Source organism: Mastigoproctus giganteus, chromosome 1 (assembly GCF_048544385.1).
Source record: "Mastigoproctus giganteus isolate SK-2022 chromosome 1, ASM4854438v1, whole genome shotgun sequence".
Classification (NCBI taxonomy): Eukaryota; Metazoa; Arthropoda; class Arachnida; order Uropygi; family Thelyphonidae; genus Mastigoproctus; species Mastigoproctus giganteus.
In genome coordinates this window covers 30,661,453-30,680,805 of record NC_143575.1, presented here as the reverse complement: position 1 = coordinate 30,680,805, position 19,353 = coordinate 30,661,453, and the positions used below count along the sequence as shown (strand labels likewise).

Sequence of the window (19,353 nt, the reverse complement as noted above, 5' to 3'; positions counted from 1 at the left end):
ACAATATGGTAGAAGTGAGAAAGACTCAACAGACATCATTGCTACAGTTCTTTTCTAAGGCCAAAGAACCTGCAGAACTGGTTGACCCTCCACTCTGCCCATCCTATTAATGTTGCCCCATTATGCTACTGTCAAAGAACATCAATGGGGGATGGCAGACAGTGGCATTACTACATACTCCAAAGATGGCTCTACAGCAGGGATCAGCAACCTTTTTGAGTGAAGAGCCATTTTTGATATAATTAAAAAAAAGAGAATCCGAAGAGCTGCATTTCAGCTCAAACTGGGGGGGGGGGGGAGTTTTTAAAGAAATGGAATAGAGTGGGAAGGTGTTTTATTAAAAAAATATACATATTTTGAAATATTATTTATTAATAATATTTCTAATTAATGTTACTTTTGCTGCTGAAATTCTTAAGCGAGTCTCTCAACATCAGGGAAGTATGTCATAATTTCTATCTTTAAGCATGCTGAGAGACTCGCATTGTTCAGATAGTTTCTTGATTTGTTTTTAATATAGTTCATGTTCGAAAATATTTGCCTGCAGAAATTCGTCGAACCAAAAACTGAGAGAAGTCCAAACGCAAATATTTTCAAATTTATACACTTGTCCAGCAAGCTACACCATGCATCGAACACAATTTGATCTTACTTTTTCAACTCATCTACAATCTACAGCAGGCCCTTGTTATAACGTGGTTCGCTTTACGCTGATTCGCTATAATGCTGTTCTTATATTATAACCCATATCTGACTATAACTCTGTCACAAATCACTATAACGCTCTTTTACAAATTGATTTTTGGCATATTTAACGAAATCGTTTCATTTGATGGAGTCGATAGCTTGAAAATGAATAGCAAAACAGCATTAAAACATTTCCCACGCTCAGCGAAATTTTCTCGCACGCTAATTTAATTGTAGTATAGTGACTTGTTACATAGTTCCAAGACAACATTTTAAAAAATGATCAAGTATATTGCTTGTAATATTTGTGTTATATGCATTTATCCGAAGTCTAGTCATCACTCAGTACAGTATTACACATCATTCACAACGGACAGTTTACTCGAACATTGAATTATAATTAATGCAACCAACGCAGTTACATTTTTGAAGAGTTAATATTGGTGGATAAGAATGAAAAAGCAACAACGTTTGAACTCAGTATGAAGACTATAAATGTAAGAAAAAGACTGAATTTGAAAATTAAATTAGACGTTTCGAAGCAAATCGATTCCAGTCAACGACAAGGGGATGTGTGCTATAATTTAGGACTGGCAAGTTTAACTATTAAGATTGAAACGGAGAGACTTTTAACTAATTTTATTGAAGATAATATCCAATGCACAATTCAGTTAAGTTAAATATTATAAAAAAAAAGAGAGAGAGAGAAGAGAGAGAGAGAGAGAGAAAGAGAGAGAGAGAGAGAGAGAGAGAGATTTGCCTACATGATGATCTGAAGAAAACTCACCTAAAAAAAAAAAAAATGTGGAACCATTTAAAACTAGTAAGGGCTGGTTGAATAGATTTAAAATCCAGGGAGAAGCCACGAGTGCAGATCAATTAGCCGAAACTTTCAAAAAAAGAACTTGTTAAAATTATTGAAGAGGTGTGTTATGTGTTATACTATTTAACATAGATGAAGCAGGACTTTTTTGAAACAAATGCCTAAAAGAAGTTTCATATTGAAAGAAGAAAAAAACGTGCCAGATTTCAAAGTGGCGAAGGATTGGTTGACTTTATTGTTGACTTTATTGGGTGGTAATGCTGTGGGGATTTAAAATTAAAACCCCCTTTGGTTTATCAGGAAAAGGGCCAAAGTACAACCCAAAATCAACACATTTTTCATGATTAAATTCATGATTTTAATTGGAATTTTAAATTTAATTTTGATACGTAAGTAGTTACGTACATATACGTATATGCGTTTCTGTACATATAAAATATTCTGCATTACATACATATGTAATGCAGAATATATGTACAAATTTATATGTACAAATATTAAATATTTTGACCGATATTTGTGCATCTTTTCACTACCGTTTATTATTGATTAGGAAATATCCTATGGCACTGACCGCAACTCACAAATACATATGTTACCTTATGGGAATTGGGTGCTCGCTTAGCACGGATTCACTTAGCGCTCTGTTTTTCTGGAACGAATTATCAGCATTAAGTAGGGGTCACCTGTATTGGCATCCATTTATGTAGAATTGCAAGGGCAGCCTTTTGGCTCTCCAAATCCTCAATTTCAGTATTAAGGCATTTTAGTCTTACAGTCCACATGTCCTTGATTTTTAAGTCCTCTTAACTCCATTTCAAACTTTGCTTCATGTGGGCTAAAAGTTAAAGAGCTGCAGGTTGCCGACCCCTGCTCTACAGGAACAAAGTACTAGTTAAATTTTTATTTTATTACTTATATTTTATCTATAAATATTATCTATATCTCATAATTATAAAATAAACCACAAATATTTAATATAAAAAAAACACTTATATTAACTCTTATGGTTCAATTTTCATAGTGAAGGAACCTATCTCATGTAAATACATTATAATTTTTCCACGATTTAAGCCGCTTCAGCTGACAACCCTGAGGAGGTGGAACATAATCCTAGTGTAAATCAGGGCCTACCTGTAGTTGGTTTTGTAATTTCTGTTATCAATATATAATACATCATTCTTGGGCAATAATTCCAGTAATGCTTGTTTTCTAAAAAATTATAGTAATGCAATTTATGCAGCCACTGTTGTATCTATTTAAAGGTTGTGATTCTGTCTTGCATGTCAAGAAATAGTCAAAGGTCCCTTCACTGGAGAGGAAGAAAAAAAATAAAAATAAAAACCTTTGTAAGCAGCTACCAGAATCAGGAATATGCAATGTGCACAGGATAAATTCTGAAATGCAATTGTCTTTTCTCTTTCTGAAAATGTTTTGGAATCCAGAAAATCAAGTATTTAAGTTTTGCCAGCATATATATTAAGTTTGAACAGTCTTGTAATTCTTGAAAGTATGGTGCCAGCTAAAAGATTGTGTGTGGGGCTTGCAATGTTATCTTTTGAGCATGTGTGTGTGCCAAGTTTTAGCGTGGTGTTTTACACCAGTCTATCAGAAGGCTGCTTTGAGTGTACACTTTTTTTCCTTTTTCATTTGTAAAAACTACTGAAAATGACAAGATTTGAACGTATAAACATTAAATTTTGTCATATACTTGGAAAGCCAACCACAGGAACATATGAAATATTTGTTAGTTTTTGATGATGATGTAGTGGGGGGGGGGGGCATCATCATCATTAAGTCCAAAAAAGGAGTTGAAATCGCATGGAAATATCATGATTATGCATTTTTTTGATGCGGGGATGATCTAATCAGAATTAATTCTTTGAGATGTTTCCATTAATGCAGCCTACTATCAAGAAGCTTCAAAAGGGTTGAAAAATGTAATTCACTGTTAACCTGAAAAATGGTAATTGGTTGGTTCCTTCACCGTGACAGTGCACCATGTTAAGCATCATTCACCTGGCAATTTTTTTACTGACAAAAACATTCCTGTCATCTTCGCTCTTCCTGCCGTTTTCCTGATTTGGTACCATGTGGCTCTTCTTTAAATTAAAACTGAACATGAAAGAAAAATGATTTGAGAAGTCAAGAAATCCATTCAAACATGAAAGACTGCCTTGATAGAGACATTGAAAAAAAAAAGATGACTTCCAAAATTCAGCAGTAGTCATGATCAAACAAGTGTGTTATTGCAGGAGATTATATTAAAGAATATTAAAATCCTATATTTAAAAACTTTCTTTGGTTTTTTTTTTTTTTTTAAGTGGTCCTTCCCATGTGGTTCATTGCTTGGGCATCCTTGTTGTACATGATCTATCTAGAGAATAAGTAAAAAATGTGGATTGGCAGTTTGTTGTCCATCAGAACAAAATAAAACACTTGAGTAAAACCTTCAGTGGTATTAGTATTAGTAGTAGTAGTAGTGGCATTTAATATTACGTATGAGAGTATTAGTATTAGCCATATAGTGTAAGGAAGTGGCATGGTTTGCCAACAGTGCAAGCTGGTGATGGTGTATGGCTGGAGGAAGTGTTCTTGTGGTGCTTATTGGACCCCTTATACTACTGGAGCAACACCTGGTTGGCATGTAATCTGGAAATTTTTTTCCCTGGCAAGATGCATCACTTTGTGGCCTTAACATATTCATTTGTGAATGGGTTCTTAGTATTAGCCATATAGTTATTAGCCAGGCATAAAATAAATAATAACTAAATACAGTCTGTCCTCGTATAGCACGATAGTTGCGTTCCTAGAAATCCTCGTGCAATGCAAAATCGTGCAATATAAACAACAGGCCCTATGGGAAAAGTAGGGTTAGGTGTCGACCACCCAAGATTGAACACACATTTGGAACCAAAACATTACCAAACACAATAAATAATCGAGTAATTTTAATTGTTATAAAATACGTAAGTATTTTATAACAATTAAAATACGTAATAAAAATAATATTATATTATAATAAAGTATTTTTTAATAAATTATATTAAAATATAATAAAGTATTTTTTACGAATAAAATACGTATTTTATTCGTAAAAAATTTATTATATTAAATAAAATAGTCGTAATAAAATACTTACGTATTTTATAATACGTAAGTACTGTATAAATTATAATACGTAAATCGTAATAAAATATTGCTAATGCTTTTGCTTCTATCGTAAGCAAACTTGCTTTTTGTTTGATTTTCTATCCAAAGAGATGACAGCCGTTCCATCTCTTCCAATTCTTTGTGTCTTAATCTAATGGATTTTAATTACACTTTGAGTTGTTCCCGCTATGCAAGTTGTTTTTATTTTCTCTGCATTCTTTGTAATTCTCGGCGTTGCCTCATTTAGGTCTGTAGCAAGTGCAATATCACATGGTCTTTCATTTCGCTCAAAGCGTTTCACAATTTCATATTTTTTCTTTATTGACAGAAGCGGACTGGCCATAAGCCTTACGGTGGCAACCACGGTGGGCTGGAGGCCGGTGTGATTTTGGCCATAAACCGTAGTATGAGGCCACTATAAATTTTCCCGGGTAAGAATTTTTGATCCAGTCCGCCTCTGTTTATCGATATTGCTTTTTTTTTCTCTCTCTGAATCTGCAGTGTCTTAGCCAGGACGCTTCCTTTTCACACCTTTTAAGTATTTTACTAATTTTTAGGGAATAAAGCACAATTACAAAACGAGGAGGCACGCTTGATACACATAAACAAAGCTGCGCGCGTGTAGCAACTGAATAAATAACACCGTAAAGGCCGAGATACACTATTAATTAACACCTCGCATTTTACTAAAGCACATTTTTGGAGGTTACTACCATAAAACAATAAAAACAATTTCCAGTTGCGTTTCTGCTAGTTAAACCTGTTATAAACTGATAGTAAACTCCATCTAATTGCATTTGCGATTATATCGATAGCTGGAATTGTGTTGGTTTTTACGTTATTATGGTGAAATGTGTTTCCCCTTCACTGATATAAAACACATAAATACATTTTCAGAATCTTCTTCATTCCTATCGTGTTGCGTTCAGTTGGGGTGATTCCGCGTTCGACTGCCATTTCTTGTAAACACAAAGGCGAATCGTGTATAAGCGAATTCGGTTCGTGTTATATAAGATAACGTTCCCCTATTTATAAATCGTGTATGATCGAATTCGTGTAATGCAAACACGTGTTATACGAGGACCGACTGTACACTACTTATAAAGATATTCAATCTCTCTACACCCCATCCCCGTATACAGTTACCAACTTACCAGTACTTATGAAAATATGTGACACATTCTGATCTTAGTTAATAAAAGTTTTACCTCAACACATTTATGCCCATAAGCAATTCCATAACAATACTTTTTCTTTTTGTATTTAATTTTGAAAGTGCACTTAGCAGTATTGTGTGTTTTAACTGCTACTGATGTAGTTACAAATGACATCTTTCCATATCACATGGCTACTGAGTATGCTGCTTAAGATCAGTGAAGTAAATATTGCCTCTAGTGATAATACTATTTGAATCTTGGCAATTTCAGTTAATAACATAATCACAGACAAGAAATTAGCCATTCTTAATCAAATTTAACACATTCACTGTTAATATTTTTTTTAAATATTCCACATAGAAAAATTCATACATTGCATTGTAACCTTGTTTTTTTTTTTTTTTTTTCTTCAATAAAAGACTGGCATGTAATCATGGTTGCTCTAATTGTATTTTGTTTTCAGCTTGTAGATACAACTGTTGAAATTGCTAATAAAGTAGGTGCAGCTGAAATCATTCATCGAATTGTAGATGATCTAAAAGATGAAAATGAGCAGTACAGAAAAATGGTTATGGAAACTATAGAGAAGATTATGGCCAATTTGGGAGCAGCAGATATTGATTCTCGTTTAGAAGAACAACTCATTGATGGTATCCTCTATGCATTTCAGGAACAGACTACTGAGGTAAAACTTTGTTAAATTTTTGATTAGCAAAATGTGTTTAAGAAAAATAATATGGTCATCAAGGTCCTCTAAGTATATCTGTAATTCACTGATTTGTTCTGTTAATGTTTATATAAAATGGGGGTTGCTACTGACGGTAGATGTCTACTTTTTATAAATATTTGTTTAGCTAACTCCTTGTTTATTATCAGTAGTAGTTATAGTAATAAGAACAGAATTACAATGCAGGGTGTCCAAAAGGTTTTGCCCAATTTTTGTACAAATTATTAACCAATTGATAGAATAAAAATCAAATTATGAACTGTGTTTTTATCATTATTACTATTATTTCATTGTAATCAAAATACAAAAAGAACAATTCTATTTTTCTAAATTATTTTAGTCATTGAATTAAACAAACTATTCAAATTGTTCCGATCGATGCACCTTTGTAATCGTCCTACTACTGCAATTTGAAATTAAATTTTTAAAAAAATTATTTTTTATTTAAAAGATTTAAAATAATATACAGTACATAATAAACAATAGACAATAAATAAAAATGTAATAAAAATATATTTAATAATCTGTGCCAAAATTGGGCTAAACTTTTTAACACCCTATACATGACTGGTGTAATAATTATACTAAGAATATTTTAACTTTAACTGGGAATATTTTAACTGGGATTTTTCTGTTTTTATGAGTAGATAAGATGATTCTGTTCATTATTTGGTAGGAATCTTTTCAGGTAGGGTGCTTAAATATCTTTCTGAATATAAAGCTGTTTAAATCCAAATATATAACTTTAAAAATATATTCTTAGTCACCCTTTCATGTATTATATGGATGTAATAATTAAAAATTCCATTGTATAATCATAGCTACTCCCGTTCACATTAGATTTATATGAATGCAGTCTGCTACCTTTTATTAATTTTTTGTAAACTTTATGAAACAGTCTATCTTTTATGATTTTAAGGATTCTTCTGTGTTTTATTTTACAGATTTTAATCAAATTGTTTTCAAATAATGCTGTTAACTTTTTCTAATATAGATCTACTGAATACTGAAGTCACAATCAGTATAATTCTGTTTGTAGATGATTCGGCAAAATAAATCCTGTTGTTAGCCACATTTATTGATATTTTTCATGATATCCTTTTTGATCACACGTTTTGAGAAAAAGTGAATGTCAAGGTAATCATAATTTAATATGAATGAAAATTGAAAACATGGTTGCCATCCAATTCATTTTCGTTTGCTTACCTGCTCCGTGAATAAATATTTCCTCTAGATCAGCGGTTCCCAACCTTTTTTGATTCGCGAACCCTTTCCACATAATATTTTTTTTCCTGAACCCATTTCAATAATATTTTTAAAGCAAATCATATAATATTTCTGAATTTTTTATTATAAAATATTTCTGTACTACATTTTTATAAGCGACATAGCATAATAATAAAAATTATTATTAAGTATTATTTATACTTTGTAAAGCAGTTATTAATCAGTCCAAACTAGATTTCGAACAGGCTAAGAGTAGAAAACTTGCTTCTTGTCCAAATAATAGCCGAGCATTCTGATCTCCTGCCAAAGTCATTGACCGCAATTTTTGCCCATATCTGTTCCCATTTCTGTCAAAACCAGATGGTTCCATTGTCACATTACCTAAAGATAAAGCTGACCTGCTAGCATCCTATTTTTCTTTCAACTCATTTATTGATGATCTTGGTAAATCACTTCAAACCAATCCCAGTACACTCCATTCAATGCCTCATGTGGTCTTCCGTCAAAAGGATGTCAGAAGGATTTTGATGAATCTGATGCTAAGAAAGCTCGAGGTCCTGATGGTATTTCTCCACTTGTTCTCAAAACCTGTGCCCCATGAACTTACTCCTGTTTTGTGTCATCTTTTTTCACTTTCTTATTCCAAAGGTGTTTTTCCTTCTTCTTTGAAATTTACTGATATCCAGCCAGTTCCTAAAAAGGGTGACAAATCCCTTCCGTCCAATTATCATCCCATTGTGATTACTTCTACTCTTTCCAAAGTAATTGAGAAATCAATTAACTGCCAACTTTTAAACTATCTGGAAATCTTTCATCTGACCAACGATTGCCAGTATGGATTCCGTCAGTGCCGTTCCACTGGTGATATTATGGCTTATGTTACTCATCTATGAACAAATTCAATGGAAAAGTTTGGTGAAACTCAAGCATTTTCTCTTGACATTTCAAAGACTTTTGATCATGTTTGGCATAAAGGTCTTCTAAATAAGCTTCCATCCTATGATTTGCCATCTGTTTTTTGTAATTGGGTATCCAGTTTTCTCTCTGACCGCTCACTGGTTGACAGTAGACTGCTCTCTGTCTTCTAACTTCTCCACTAATGCTGGCATTCCTCAAGATTCACTTCTTTCTCCCACTCTTTTCCTCTTGTATATTAATGAACTTCTTCCATTGACCGGAAATCCTATCGATAGTTTTGCTGACGATAGCACATTGCAATCCACCTTCCAGTTTGAGAAACCTTGCCCTGCTCACACAGCTTCAGCTTCTCTAATATAGACTACCATTTCCTTAAATGCTGATCTCCAGGTAATTCTCCCACTTGAGATCAGCCTTTCAGTCCTTCTAAAACTCAGTCCTGTCTAATATCTCGCAAAAACAATTCTTCTGCTCCTATGTTTATCTTCGATGATGCTGCGATTTCTATCAAGATCTTGGGGATTACCCTGACTTCTAATCTTTCTCTTGGCATAAAGCACATTACAAATATTGCTTTCTCAGCATCTAAAAAATTAAATTTTCTCTTTTGCTCTCGGCGTTACTTTTCTTCCAAACAGTTGTTGACTCTGTAGAAATCGCAAATCCAGCTTACCACGGAATATTGTTCCCAGATCTGGGGTGATGCCCCCAAAACTTCTCTCAGGATTTTAGATTCCATTCAAAAGCGGGCAATTAGGTTGATTAATGTCTCATCTCTAACAGAGTGTGCACTGTTCTTCTGAATTGGCTTCTATAATTCCCGCTCTCTCTCTTTCAAAGCAGTCTGAACACGTGTAGCAACCATTCAACATCCTTTTACTGTCCAAGTTCAAACTCACAGAACCAATTTTTCTTCTTCCTCATTTATTCATTCAATTTCTGTTTTCTGGAACAATCTTGTTTCTTATGTATTTCCTGAAAATTACAATCTGCAGAAGTTCAAGTCGAATGTCAAGAAGTATCTTCTGTCATCTTTTCAATCTTCAACCAATGCACGGTACTAAGTACTGTACTCTAGTTTCTAAAGTAAAAATAAAAGTACCTGTACGTAACAATGGTCCTTGAGAATGAAAAAAAAAGTTAGTATGGAACACATTTATTTAACATGATATACTGTAAGATAATAAACTAATTAAGGAATTGTGGGAGATGTGGCTTCTTTCTTTAGAAATTCTTTACTTTTTATTTAATTTTATTTAACTTTTTTGTTTATTTGTGTATAACTTTTTTGTAGTTTACAATAATATACCTATGTAAATCTAAGCAAACGGCATTACAGAATTTTTAGTGCGAACCCCTGGGGTTTTGCGAACCACTGGTTGGGAACTGCTGCTCTAGATAATGAGAAATTATATATATCCTAATTCTGCCAGTTCATATGTGCAGCATCTTTGAAAGCATCTTTTTGGACGGACGATATATCAGTCATTACCACTATAGAAGTTGGTGTCAATGCAAAAGGGGCTGTGTTAGCCAGTGTCCTTAGAGTGGATAAAATTTTGAAGTGGAATGAATTATCTAGAATTGTTTTGTCCAACCTCAAAGTAATGTGAATATGAATTTGTTTTCAGTCTTGTCAAAAATGAAGAAAACAGTATTTCAGTTTCAAAATGCAGAAAATGGTGGGATCAATTAAGTGCAGATTTCTTGAAGAAAATCTGCACTTAATTGATCCCACATCAGGCTGCCCTTACTTCTTAAGGAGTTCAACATCAAGCTAGCAGATTAAGAGAAAAATTGTATTTTGCATGTTTTGGCAAGTATCTGTACAGGAATTCCTCGACTTATGTAATACTCTACTTTATGTAAGTTTTTGCCAGCCGGTGCAAAGTTAAAAAAATCGTGTAAATGTATTTTGCATCCTGTAGGAATATTGTGAAAATATCATAATGTGAACCCAATAACACTTTTTATTTTGTAATTCGTTCCAAGTCCTTGGAAGTTGAAAATTTCGCTATATTACTAAGCTATTTATCTCTCTAAAAGGTCATATTTATAATGGAAATTGCACTACACTTTCATATAAGAATCAGTTATTGAACGCCTTTGTGATATTTTTCTAAAACACATTTTTGGAGGTCATTACCATAAAACAATAAAAACAATTTGCCCTTTTCAGTTTATTGGGCTTTGCTGTTAGCACAATCTATTGTAAACATTTAGTAAACTCGATCTTATTGCATTTGTGATAATAACTGGAATTTGGTGAGTTTTTACGTTACGGTATTATGGTGAAATGGGTTCCCTTTCGCTGAAATCTTCCATATAAAAAACAAATAAATTTTCAGAATCGTCCCTTCATTCCTATTTATTTATTACAATGGTGAAGGGAAAGGGACCAACGAAAAGTGCAAGGAAACGAAACAGAGATGATTTAAGAAGTACGAAGCAGGACAAAGTTTGTCATCTATTACACGGAATTAGGTCTCACTGCTTCAACAGCGAATACTATTTTAAGGGACAGTGCACATATAAGATCAACAGTGATCACACAACAGTGTTCAGGTGCTATATCGAAGAAAGGAAAGCTATTAATAATATGGAGAGAAAATCAGATTCAGAAGCAAGTGCCCCTGAGTCCAATGGCCATTCAAGCAAAAGCAAGAAGTATTTATGAAGATATTAAGGATAAGTACAGCGAACCCCAAGCTAAGTTCGTGGCAAGCAGCGGGTGGTTTAATAGGTTCAAGCATTGTGCTGGTTTCCAAAACATTGAAGTATGCAGTGAAGTCACCAGTGCTGATTCTGCAGCTGCAGAGAAATTTTGTGATCTGTTGGAAAAAACCCCTTCTAAATCTCCACAGCCCTCATCTTCTGCAGCGGTGTGCTTATCAGCTGGAGAGTTATTTTGGCAACGATGCTCGAAAGTTAAAACTTGCTGACGTTATGCCTGTCTCCTCTCTCTTTTTGTAATTTTGTACACTTTTGTAATTTTTCCTGCTCATGAAATAAAAAATTGAATAACTCTATTTACATGTTGGTTGAACATTTCTTTTTTGCTTCAATCAAATTCAGCACACATAGTTGCAAATGCTGCATAAGCATTTAGGGAAATTCTGACTTATAGAAAATTTAACTTATATAGAGTTCTGCGAAACAATACCCTTACTTAAGTCAGGGAGTGGCTGAAATAGCATTAATTAAATCATTTTAATTTAATGTTTATGTGTTATGCTATGTGTTTTTTGCTCTGCATGTATTATGTATTTCAGGATCTATAAATGAAACAAACAACTTAAATAAGTTTTCCATATAGGATTCCATTCTAATAAAGGTGGCGCTGTATCAATTCATTAGATTTCAAAATCTTGTGAGCCATGGAAGTCTGACTCACCGATTTATAGTTTCCCATCACCTCTTTAGATCCCCCTTTATGGATTGGAGAAACATTAGTAGTTCCTCGAGGGAATCATCCCAGGTCTAATGATGATCTCATCAGTACACTTGTGGAAAATGTAGATCTGCTGGAACTGGTGCAGAGAAGGGCAACCAGATTGGTGGAAGAAACAAAAGGGTGCTCTTACCAAGAAAGGCTTTAGTTCTTCAAATTACAGCACCTGGAAACTAAGCAGCTGTAGGGAGATCTGACTGAGGTGTTTAAGGCCTTGAATGGATTGAATAAGCTAAATGTTGATGGCATTCTTTCTTTTTCTGAAAGTCAGCAGGTGGTTTGAATAAATTCGAGAAGAAAGAACTAGATAAATTCTTAAAGTGTATGGATGGGTGAAGTGTGTAGGTGTTTTTTTTTTTTTTTTTTTTTTAAATAAGGTTTTATAAGCTTGCTTTCTTGATTATTTTCACTACTAATACTAAGAGCCATTTAGCTTTTCCAGTAGGTGCTTTTCAGAGATAACTGTATTCCTTATTTTACTGAAAGCTGACTTCATGTCACTATTTCTTCCTGATTTATGCATTCCTAAAGATCATTGCAAGGCAGCTACTCAGCTCATCTGCCAGTTTGTTTATGTTGACTGTGAATGTTCTGCTTCAGTCTTACCAAGGGCCTATCTGATTTACTTTCCCTAAATTAAATCTCTCAGTTTTTTTTTTTTTTTTTTGCATCTTTCTTTTGCAGTGCTTCTTCATGGATTGAATGTGTTAGTAGATTCCAGAATTAATGCTTTAAAATTTCCTACAGTGCATTGGTATTCCATAGCATTATAAGAGGTGTTTAATAGATCCCAAGAAGCACCTCAGTCTCCTAAGTACTTTACCCTTTCCTTTGACAGCTTAAAATTCTTTGGGCACTACCCATTCTATGATTGTTGTAACTACCTTTTGTCATTTTTTCACTGTCATATTCTTGATGCTGCATGAATCCTGAGTGAAAATCAAGTCAAGAACACGCGAATCCCTCTTTATCCTCTGATTTATTAATTTAAAGGGAATAAATAAAGTCACTTGTTTCCTGGGCAGGTTCACACAATGGTTGTCTTTTCTAGATTCAGTCTTGATGATGCAATTTCTAAATTCCTTATTTCATAAGGAATCTTGAAATATTGCTAATTAAGTAGTGTTGAAATATATGTGATCTGCTGTCACACTCATAGAATTCTGTTTCTTTAAAATTCAAAATTGGAAATCTTGCAGTAGTTCCTCTCCGCCAGTTTATGTTGAACTGAAGTAGTATGTGTCTACCATTAATGCGTGGATAAGATATTAATCAATTTCCTATGGATTTAATTTTATGAATCTTAAATACTAGAAACAAGTAGTACTAATTAAATTATCTATATTTCCCACTGTTCTCAAATATCTCTATCAATAAAATCATCACATCTTAACAATTAAGCTTAATTTATATTAAAGTATATATAACAGATCTTTTTAAAAAGGCACCTTTTGTGAAATGCAAGTTTTGATTTATTCCAAGCGAAATTTAATCTGTATTAAATTTTTTATAAAAATTAATTATTAATTGATATTAAATTTTTAATATCAATTAATAAATTATCTTATTATTTATTAAATTACTCACTTTCTAAAAGTTAGTAGGCATGCCTTATTTTATTTATTCCACTGATTTTTTATAACTCTAACCATAAATACCTAAAGGTTTACTTAATTTATTATTATTTCATTTAATATGTTTCTCCAATCCATAAAGGGGGATTTATAAATCGGTGAGTTAGAGAGTTAGACTTCCATGGTTCCCAAGATTTTGAAATCTAATGAATTGATACTGAGCCACCTTTATTTGAATGGAATCCTAGATGGAAAACTTATTTAAGTTGTTTGTTTCATTTATAGATCTTGAAATACATAATACATGCAGAGCAAAAAATCATATAGCATAACACATAAACATTAAATTAAAATGATTTAATTTTAATTTAATGTTTATGTGTTATGTAATTTAAGAAAGCCAACTAATGATATAAAGAAAAGTAGGATATTACATGGAAAAATTTCTTACACCATCCAGATTGTAATGATAGTAGTGAAACTTTAATTGCTGTTAATAATTGAAACTTATAATAATGACTATGGATATTTAAAATAATAAAGTATGATTTACATTAAAATGACAGGTTAAAATTTAGGTTAAAAGCTTGCACAGACTTGATCTTTACTGATATCTTTCTAATGTGCAATGTCACCTTTATGAAACAAATAATTTCTATGTAGGGTTGCATTTTTCCCAGTCCATAATTGCTGCATGGTGTGATACCCTTGATGCCCAGCATTCACTTTATTCTCACTGAGATGTGTTTGTTGATGATATTCATTCATCAATAAACTCACCATAAAATATAAAATTATTCTGGCCAATTAACACTTACTCTGTCGCTCTCCTTCATTATGTCCCAATAATCCTTTTGGAAATAATGGATTCAATATTAGAGTAAATTTTACCTCCACAGTATTTCTGCTTATGTCTATATTGTTTGTTGTTTGTTATTTGGTTTTTAGGAGCATTAGCAACTAAGGCCATATTGCTCCGGGATATGCGGTGGTCATTCCCTGACCTTTCCGCATCCTCCGTATTTGGTGGTGACGGGCTCGAACCTTGGTCTAATCAAGAAGCGTGTGCTAGGCACTGCTGTCTGTAAGACACGCTTCATGTCTATAAACATCATATTAAGTGCTTCAGAAATATGAAAATTCAAATTATTGATTTGATGAGCTTATCCCAAAAATTAACCAGCACTGCTGATTCAGAAGGGTAAGCTTCTTGTGTGACTGGTATGATTTTGTAAAAGGTACTGTGTCATTGTTGTTGGCTTCATCAGCTTTGCAATCTGGAATTGGAGATTTTATGCCACAGAGCATCACATTCAAATCATTTTCAAAGTAGTAGTCTGAATATCTGAATATATATTTGGCCTTACCAGGCATATTAAGCTAGCAGGCTGCATGCAGCTTCTGACATTTGTTCTGCACCCCCCCCCCCCCAACAGTATATTCAACCTTTATAGTTTAACTTGTATCAATGATAAATAGTGATATTTAAAGAAGATATAAATAATATTCGTAACTTACAAATATGATCATGAATTTGCATATTTTTGCACATGGGAAAATATTTAATATATTTCTCTCAGCAATGCTAGTGTGTGATTTGTACGTTAGCATTGCCTCATTTCCCCAAAGCATTTGCATGGCCCACAAGCACTTAGGAGCCTGACATCCCTGGTCTTAGTTTATGAAAAAGAAATGGTAGTGCTGTTTTAATATTAGATGTTTTGAATTTTAATCTTAGGCGCTAAAGTATTTAAAATAATTGTAAATTTGTATCTTTGCTTGACTCTTCTTTTATTATGATGGATGTTTCATTAATATCATGCTTATTATTTATTTTTCTGAATAGGACATGGTAATGCTAAATGGATTTGGTACTATTGTGAATGCACTGGGGAAGAGAGTGAAGCCCTACCTCCCACAGATATGTGGTACAATTCTCTGGCGCTTAAATAATAAATCAGCTAAGGTGAGACAACAAGCAGCTGATCTTATTTCTCGGATTGCTGTTGTAATGAAAACTTGTCAGGAAGAAAAGCTCATGGGACACTTGGGTGTAGTATTATATGAATACCTAGGCGAAGAATATCCAGAGGTGTTGGGATCAATATTAGGTGCTTTGAAAGCAATTGTAAATGTTATTGGAATGCATAAAATGACACCACCAATTAAGGATCTCCTTCCAAGATTAACACCAATTTTGAAAAACAGGTATGTTATGTGTGTGGTTGTTGTTTTTTTTTGTATTCGTTAATGGGAAAAACAAAACTTGTACCTCTTATTTTGTAGTGTGGAGCCAATTTCAATGTGGAAGTGCTTCCTTTAAGGTCTTTCACAATAAATGTTAGTTAATTTTGCTTTAGCCATATGGGATATATATACTAGCTGAGTGTTATTATTTGTTCAGTACTTATTGGTGCAGTTTCACAAAGATAGGGTAGCGTCAGTTCAAATGTGCTACTGCATGGGTTTGTTGTACTCATTTGGGGTGCTAGCACATTTGTATGACAAATTTTGATTGCCCCTTCTTTATTATTCCCCCCCTCCCAGTTCAATTTTGTTTTATTCTTGTGTTCAGCTCATTTTAATAAATACATTCAGGCAGCTATTTAAAATGATAGTATTAAAGACATTATGAAAGAATCAGAGTAGAAAACGTAATTGAAACAAGAAATTTCAGTATGCCAGAAAGTCTATGTGTAAGCCTACTACTGGTTTTTGGCAAATTTCATGGAAATATTTTAAAAAATACCTTTCCATTACTCATGCAGAAAATCTTATAAACACAACCTGTTGAATTAGCCTCTATGGTTGATTTCACCAATGCATCTCAGATTCATCATAGAGATGATCAATGAAATTAAGATCAGATCTCTTAGCTGGCGATTCCAATGGTAGCATGTTCTCTTCAGAGTAGTCATCACATTGCACTTTATTGTAAAGGAACATTGTACTGCTTATACATGAATGGTCCTTCACCATAAAATACTATAAATGCAAGAAGTGTGGCATTATCTAGATTATTGTTATGCGACAGTTGAGGTTTTAATGTTGATAAATGTGTGTGGGTAGCAGTAATCCCAGAAAGGTACCACACTCAAGGGTAAAGAGATGTAGGGGTAATAGTTGTACAGTCCAACATGAAGTTCTCTGAACAGTGCAGACAGGCAGCTAAGACAGCTCATATGTAGGCATTTTTCCAGCAGAGACAAAGAGGTAGTTATATCTTTGTTAAGGCAATGGGTTAGCATTAGTATAGGCATTTGATGCAAGAAAGCAAGCTTATGCAGCATCAGCCAAAAAAAAAAAAAAAAAACTCTTCCACTTCACCCCGTTCGTTCAAAATACCTGTCCATCTGAGCCTTAAATTTATTTAGGCTATCAACTTCCACAACAAGGGATGGAAGTCTGTTCCACCAACCAACTACCCGCTGGCTAAAGGCAAATTTCCGCACATCTATCCTACCTCTATCTTTCCTCAATTTGAATTTATGCCCTCTCAGGTGATTATTCTGAGCAAGAGGCAGTATCCCATCAGCATTGAGCATGCTCAAACCATTCAAGGCTTTGTACACCTCTATCAGATCACCTCGCTGGTGCCTAGTCTCCAGACACTGTAATTTGCAAAACTTAAGCCTTTCTTCGTAAGAGCAACCCTTCGTTCCGTTTACTAACCTTGTTGCCCTTCTCTGTACTCATTCCAGCAGCTCTACATCCTTCTTGAAATGACGCCTCCAGACCTGTATACAGTACTCTAGGTGTGGCCTGACCATTGCCTTATACAAGGGAATAATCACCCCCTTATCCCTTCTAGAAAAATTCCTATATATCATCGACAATACACCATGAGCTACTCTTGCAGCCCGTCTGCACTGCTCAGAAAACTTCATATCTGCCTGCACAACCACCCCCAGGTCCCTTTCATTCTCTACCACTGTCAGTGTAGTACCACATAGTTGATACGTTGCTCTGGGGTTGCTGTTTCCCATATGTACTATTTTACATTTGTCAATGTTAAACTTCATTTGCCACCTCTCAGCCCATCTGCTCAACCTTTCCAGATCCTGTTGCAGTAGCATAGTGTCAGTAGTGTCCTTGACAACCCAGCCAACCTTCGTATTGTCTGCAAACTTGGACATTAAGCTTGATAAATGTGTTTGCCTCCAATGCCACACTGCTCCAATTTGTGCAGCAGTCTTCCATGTGCAACAGTATCAAAAGCCTTTCTAAGATCCAAGTATATAATATCAAAGTTATTCCCTGCATCCAGTTCTTTTGTGACTGCATCATAGTATCCAATCAAATTGGTCAGGCAAGACTTCCCCTTAACAAAACCATGCTGTGTCTGAGCTATAACTGAAGTCTTGTCTAGATGATCCTGCAGTGCTTCTTTAACCAGTGCCTCCATTAATTTTCTGGGAACAGAAGTTAAACTAACAGGTCTATAATTACTTGTGTCGCCCTTTGATCCTCCTTTGTGAATTGGGGTCACATTTGCACATCTCCAGTCCATGGGTACTTCCCCTGAGTCCAAGGAAGCTCTCATAATTATGGCTAAGGGTTTTCTTACTTCCTTTGCTGCCTCCTTTAATATAACTGGATAGATCCCATCCACCCCAGGTGCCTTTTTTGTATTTATCTTCAATAATTTCCACATATTGTTGCCACATATGGGATACCACATAAGGATCTGAAGCCTCATTTTAAGAAATAGCAGATTAGTTAAGGACACAAAAGGGTGCTCTTACCATTAAAGACATCAGCTCTTTTCTGAAAATTGCAGAGCTTGGAAGCTAGGCACCTGCAAGGAGACCTCCTTAAAGTATTTAAGGCTTTAAATGGATTGATAAGCTAAATGCTGAAGACATCCCTACTCTTTCTTTGACAACTGGACAACACACCTGAGGAACATAAATTAAAAAATGATGATTCTGAAGTGGAAATTTAGAGTGATTATTGAAATACCCTTTCATCTGTTTTTGTGGAAGTGGATAGTTTGAATAAATTTAAGGAACCATTAGACAAATTATTAGAGGGATAGACAAATATTAGGGTTTTTTTTTTTTTTTTTTTGCTGGTATTGTGTAGTTCCTTGCATCATTCGCCACTATTAATATTAAAACAATCCATTCATTGTACTGCCTACAAAAACCAACAGTCCGGTGCCATACCATGAACGCTCGCCACCTTTATACATTCATTACTAGGGTGATGCATGCACGTAGAAGTGTTCTCCTGACCATTGCCAGACTTCGGTTCTTCCATTGGATTGAAGCATATACTGTGATTCATAATGCAAGAAGACATGTTGCCACTCCTACAGTGGGAGGATGAGTGACAACATCCAAATTCTGCATAAAGTATAAATTACAACCATGGCTGAGAATTGAGTTTTATATCATGGATTTGTGCACAGACAGTAATTCTACAGTTGTCCCCTTCTATATGCTCCTTGACCTCCTGATTGATTTTATTGCTGCTTTATTTGTGATTTTGTTTGGCAATGCATTTGACTGTTCTGGGGCATCTTTCTCTCAGCATATGTCCTGGTTGCTTCACATTTCAGAATCTCTTTTTGTCTTCCACTTTTATATGGTTAATATCCAACACAGAGGTCATAGGAACTTTATTTCCTGTGA

The 19,353-nt window shown here is 34.2% G+C and overlaps 1 protein-coding gene across 4 annotated transcripts in view; it reads left to right on the top strand.

Moving 5' to 3' along the window:
• Sf3b1 (splicing factor 3b subunit 1) overlaps window positions 1-19,353 on the top strand; it is a 299,209-nt gene that overhangs the window by 258,143 nt on the left and 21,713 nt on the right. For all 4 annotated transcript variants that reach the window (XM_090372203.1, XM_090372195.1, XM_090372209.1 and 1 more), the window contains 2 exons: window positions 6,284-6,505; window positions 15,564-15,925. In XM_090372203.1, the coding sequence (XP_090228329.1) occupies window positions 6,284-6,505; window positions 15,564-15,925 (584 nt within the window). The remainder of the gene's footprint in view (window positions 1-6,283; window positions 6,506-15,563; window positions 15,926-19,353) is intronic.